General features: G+C 41.6%; 1 protein-coding gene across 1 annotated transcript in view; it reads left to right on the top strand.

Annotated features, from left to right (window-relative positions):
- Window positions 1-2,088: 2,088 nt before the first annotated feature.
- Window positions 2,089-6,000, top strand: part of LOC137351457 (lysine-specific demethylase 4B-like) — a 393,540-nt gene continuing 389,628 nt past the window's right edge. Inside the window, exons 1-2 of the mRNA XM_068015905.1 lie at window positions 2,089-2,099; window positions 2,629-2,678. Coding sequence (XP_067872006.1) covers window positions 2,089-2,099; window positions 2,629-2,678 — 61 coding nt within the window. The remainder of the gene's footprint in view (window positions 2,100-2,628; window positions 2,679-6,000) is intronic.

Here is a 6,000-nt window from a genome sequence, read left to right as displayed (position 1 = left end):
TATTTTAAACCATCCCATCCAGTTCTTCCTGTACCATGGCATTGCAGCCTGATTGGAGATAGCATGTCAAGAGTCTGTGCTTGGTAGCTGAGATCCCATGTCGAAGTTCTATGGTGTAGACTGTAGGTTCATGTCTAGCATTGTTAGTGAAGTGTCAACATTTTTTGTTGTTTTGCATCTGAAGAGGAAGAATGGGTTACAAGATCAACATAAGTAATGCATGCTGCTGAATTGTCTGTTGATGCTGCTTATCTGTTACATTTAATGAAACTGTTATGTAGTTTACAGTTTACAACATGGTCTTTCTGCTTTCTGAAGTTTAGATCAGGTCAGGGTTCATGTCATATCCATTAGCTAAATACTGTAACAAGCTTTTCTATTGATCCTCTGGGAAGTGCCACAATACCAGATATGTGTGCAAAGTTGTATTTTGGTTTATCGGGAAAGAGATTCTTTGGCACTGACCACAAGATCTTCAGTGAAATCCACAAATGCACAGTTTCAACTTAATTATGGATTTTCTGCAGGAGGATGATATTGAGAAATGTTCCAAGGATTGGTGAACAGTAAGCTACTTTCAATACAGCAGCCCTTAGTATCTTTTCTAGCTGACAATCTGACTTTGATTTAAGAAGGAAAATTTTTATATGGTTTCTTTCATTTCTTCCATGAAGTTTATCTATTCACTTGTATTTTTCTTGTTCATTTTCAAAATACAAGCATTGCTATACTGATGGCAAATGCCATGGTTCTTTCAAGTGAACTTTGAATTCATTTAATTATTTCTGCTTTTGCCTGAGAGGCATTTTCTATTTTTCTGATGCAAGGCCATCATTTATCTGCATTCAGAGCAGCTTTGGCTCTTGAGAGGATCAGCCTCATGTATTTGGGTTTATTGCAATCTGTATTTGAACGTCTTCAGCTACTTTTGTACTGGCAATTGTTTAGGTCAGCGATTGGTGCCTGTTAGCTGATTCCTGACATTTACACTGCAAAATCCAGTTCCCTTACCCAGAGGCAGACTTGTAGACCTGCTTTTTTGGAGTGATAAGGGATTAGCTTTTAGCAGTGTGACACCAGGCACCAGCTCCGAAATCTACCAATATAAAAGCAACTTTCCCCCCCAAGAGGCATTTAAATCATTGTAGGGTAACAAATGAAAGCTCTTGTGTTTGGAACTCCAGTGGAACCAAGAAGAAGAGTTGGTTGTCACTGACAATCTTATCTTTGGACAATAAACCTAATTCACGTAGAATGCATGTTTCAGCTTTATCAATATTCCACAATTGATTGATTGTGATCAGTTAATCGTATCCATTTCTCAAAGGAACTTGGATTCTCCATCTTCAGATAAAGCCACTTATTTTATTTGAATTTGGTCGGGTAAACATTGAGTTCTCCATACTTATAATCCAACATTAATTGGTATTATTTCCATTAGAACTGTTTCTGATTGCAAGATCTGACCAGCTCATGAAGGGTATTGGGCTGGAATCACTTGTGTAATGAAGTGTTAATATAGCCAAAATCCAGAATTTTTGATTTGAAAGTGATTGTCAAATCCATTTAAACTGCTCTATTGTGTAACTTTCATTCTTTTTTGCACTTGTGAAACTAATACATTATGTAGTGAATATGTGACAGCTACAAGCATGAGATAATCAGTATCTTCAGAACTGAAATTCAGTGAATAACTCGAGTGAGTTGTGCCATATAATTCAACTTTGCAAGTAGAGATATTTATCACATCTCTCTGTAAGCCATGACCTATTCAATTTAAACACTATGTTAAAAGCAAGTTTAATATTAATGTCCCCTCAGGTGTGGAGATTATGGAAGATTTATGCCAGTGCTTTCAAGGCTCCATATTCGAATATACATTCTGTTTATCACAAGCTTAGAAGGACTTACCTTACGGTGCAGTGTCATATAATCAAAGATGCTCTCTGCAGTTGCCTGCTCGCCATTCACTTTTTTGATAAATTATCAAGGCAGTTACTCAGTAGTTTTTATCTATTGTCTCTAAGTGCTGCAGCTCACAGTAAGTAGGAGTCCAGTTCCTTCTGGCTCAGTGGATAAGTGTGCCGTATGAATAAGAGGTATACAACATATGGTAGTCTCTGTTTTGGTCTCTGCTTTGTTCCAGTATAGCAAATCTCAGCCTAGGATGCCAGTGCAGACCTCAGAATTGGCCACAGGGCCTCATGCTATGGTGGGTAAAACTGTCCAGGATGTCTGCTCTGCATTACACTGACTCCCTGTGTTGACATTTGGACGAACTTAATGGTGGAATTGTGGCAGAGTGTGAGATACTGCCTTCAGTGAAGAAAATCGGAAGAAGCCAAAAGTAAACTGAAATGACATTTGTGGTCAAATGTACCAAGCTGTAGTTTCCCATGTATCACTGACACATGCAATATATCATTGAGGATCAGTGTTAAAGTTAGTGCAGCAAACTGGTCAAAAATAGTGAAATTTGCCAAAGAAACCCACTCAAGACTGCAGTCAAACTCAAGCTTGTGCTTGAAGGCTCACTGCTTATTGCCAGAGCTTTTGCACCACTTGTAGTATTTTTAAAATGTACTGTAATTTAAATAGGCTAATTTGATATGTTTCCGTTTACTGTAGGTATGCAATACCCCCAGAACATGGGAAAAGGCTGGAGCGACTGGCAAAAGGTAAGCAGACAAAATTTGGTTTTCATAACAGAAATTAATAGTAAATAGAATCTTTTTCATGAAATAATTCCTTAGTTTATAAACATATATCTGCAATACTGCATCTTGTGTCCTTCGGAGTATTCATAGAGCCAAATGAAACCAGCATAATAGATCAGACCATGGTGATATATGGAGGAAGAAATAATAACAGCTAAATCAGAAAATGATGAATGCTGCATATGGTCAGAGTGCATCTGCTTAAAGCTGCATTGTCTCACAAAATTTGTGTGGTTATTTAATATCTTTCTCAAACATTAGGATAAGCATTTTCCAGCTGTTGAAATCAGTGCGCAATATTGTATTAATTGTGATCTTCAATTAGCATGCACTCTACTACACATAGACAAGGAAGGATGTAAATGCGTTGGAGGCGGTTCAGGCGAGGTTTACTAGATTGACACCTGGGATGAGCGGGTTGTCTTATGAGGAAAGGTTGGACAAACTGGGCTTGCTTTCACTGGAGTTTAGAAGGGGGGACTTGATTGAAGTTTATAAGATCCTGAATGGCCTTGACAAGGTGGATGTGGAACGGATGTTTCCTCTTGTGGGTGAGTCCAGAACTAGGGGGCACTGTTTTAAAATTAGGGGTCGCCCTTTTAGGACCGAGATGAGAAATATTTTCTCTGAGGGTTGTGCAACTTTAGAACACTGTGCCTCAGAAGCTGGTGGAGGCGCGGTCATTGAATGCTTTCAAGGCGGAGGTTGATGGATTCTTGTTGGGCAAGAGAATCAAAGGTTATCGGGGTAGATCGGAGTGTGGAATTTGAGACACAAACAGATCAGCCATGATCTTTTTAAATGGCAAAGCAGATTAGAGGGGCCAACTTCTGCTCCAAATTTGTATGTTCATAACAGGTGATGCTGCTGGTCACATTGACGTCAGACCTGTGCTTTGTGCCTGTAACAGTATAGTGCCCAACCAGTTGGTAAATGCCTCAATATTGAACTGATGATTATTTTTAAAGGCAAAGATGCATTTATTCCGACAAAAATTCCATAGGGTTAGTACTGTCAAATATTCAGTTAATATGTAATCTGAATGGAATGCACATTTGTTTGTCTATGCTGCTGTTGAACGTGTTTCGAGGGAATGTGTAGGACTAAAGTTGGACAATAACTGAAGTGTCGAAGAAACCGCAATAAGAAGTTGAAGTGTAAATTTGCAATCGGGACTCTAGAGCAAAGATTGTTCAGCAAAAGTTGCTCAGGTGATTGATTTACTCTGTACTCCCTTTGGGGATGGCTTGATATTCCTTTGCATTCTCCCATGATAGCATATTCCATTATGGCAATTTGCCACATAGGAAACTCTGTGAACCAGAATCCTATTGCTTTCTGATTAACATTGAAACAAAATTTTGTCTCAAAAACATATGGGCCTGGGTTTTGTAGTTAGTGGTGAACAAATGACATGCGTTCATTACAGTTACAGCTGCCCACAGACTTTTTGCAGGCTTTTGAGTGGCAACTCACTGCCATTGGGTATCTGATCCAGTGCAACATCCTCTACAAGGGGATCTGGTACCTGTCTGAGCAGGACAAGCAACAATATGCTCTTTAAACAATCAGATTGGAGAATCCTTAATGAGCCACGGGTCGGAATTTTATCAGCGAGAAGGGGGCCCTGATGACGGGTCCAAAAGTTGGTGGCAACCCGGTCTTGGCTGTTTATGGGAACCCCAGCCGAATCTTTTGGCTGTCCAGCAACTAATTAGTCGCTGTTGGTGCTTCTCTCTTTTTTTTTTAAAGAATGGGCGCCCGCCCAAAGAGTTGCTGGCCAATCAGAGGGCCAGCAGCTCAGCAGTCTCAGCAGCGCCACTGGGAGCAGTGGGTCTGTGCCTTGGAAGAGAGGATGCCACGGGTGCAGGCTGCCCTTTCAACCAGATAATTGAGGTCTGGGGGTGGCAGGGCCAGTCAGGCATGCCCTGGCAAAGGGGGAAGGGGAGTGGTGTGGGGATGTGGTTGATGAGGGCGCTGGAGGGTTATTGCCATGGTGGTGGCCACTGGTGCCAGGGCCACTCCATGAGCCACAGAGTGCCAGAATAGGAGGCTCCCATCCCTTAAGCCCGCAGGGAGGCTGCCAGGGTTCACTAAGCGGTCTTCCCATGTGGCGGAGGGCCCACCAGCGGTGGCGGGAGGAGTCCCTTAATTGACCACTTAAGTGTTTCAATTGGCCTCTGGGTGGGAGGGCTGTCCTCCACCTTCCCTGCTGCTGGTAAAATGGCATGGCGACAGGAGGACGACGGGCACTCCACCCTCCCGCCTTCCCTCGCCATTTTATGGACTCGACTCGACCCCCCCCCCCCCCACCGTCCCAGCCTATCCCTAGAGGGCTGATAAAATGCAGCCCACAGAGTCTAAACAAGGAAGTGTAAGTTTAAATTTTTAATTCAATGTGAAATCATGTACAGAAAGCAAATAAAGAGAGGGAAAGAAAGAGAGAACAGAGAGACAGACAAAAAGCAAAAGCAAAAAAAATTAAAAATTATAACCATAATAACCACAGTTGTTAATTTTCAGTGGCAGAGAGGTTGCTTTTCAGTAATTAAGACTTATTGCACCATTAAGAATTTACTTACACTTGAATGGACAAACCCTAACTTTTTTTGGCATGTCTGGTGGGTATATAGTATAAGTACCGCAACTTCACTCCCTTAAATGTATTTCAATGCCGAATCTCTTGACAAGGACTCGTAGTGAAGCTTGTAGAGGAACAGGACAACTCAGGCCGGACTTCCAGATTTCTGTGTTTTAGTGTGTGTGCATGGATGCAGAAGTTGCTGTCTGATTTTACTCCTTAATAGTGGTGAGTGCAGCAAAACAGTACCATAATCTTCCTCTTAGAAGTTGGAGAATATGCTGTTTTATAATAAAATGCTGTCATGCAGTCCCCCCCCCCCCCCACATCTGCCAAGAATGAGGCATATTAATGTTTTCATATGAACATTGATTTTAAACTGTTGCTGGAGTGAAGAAAGGACTTGTTTTTTAAAAAAAACAAACCCGACACTTGGCTGGAAAAACATTTGCATACCAGCAGACAGTGCTTGGAGTGACAAAGGACTGTTCCCTGGTCCACTTAACCCAAAATGGACTGTGATCATCAGACATTGAAGGTGAGAAAGTTCACATACCAGGATGATTGCTAAGATGGCAGAATCCACAGAAGTGGTCAAACCAGCTAGTCACATGACTAACCTGCTGGGAAACCTGTTTTTTTAAAAATTGTGTCACAGCGTAAGGCAGAAGGCTGCTGAAGCTGGAGCAAGGAAGCCCCTCT

Source organism: Heterodontus francisci, chromosome 36 (genome assembly GCF_036365525.1).
Source record: "Heterodontus francisci isolate sHetFra1 chromosome 36, sHetFra1.hap1, whole genome shotgun sequence".
Lineage (NCBI taxonomy): Eukaryota > Metazoa > Chordata > Chondrichthyes > Heterodontiformes > Heterodontidae > Heterodontus > Heterodontus francisci.
This window is presented reverse-complemented; position numbering and strand designations above follow the sequence as displayed.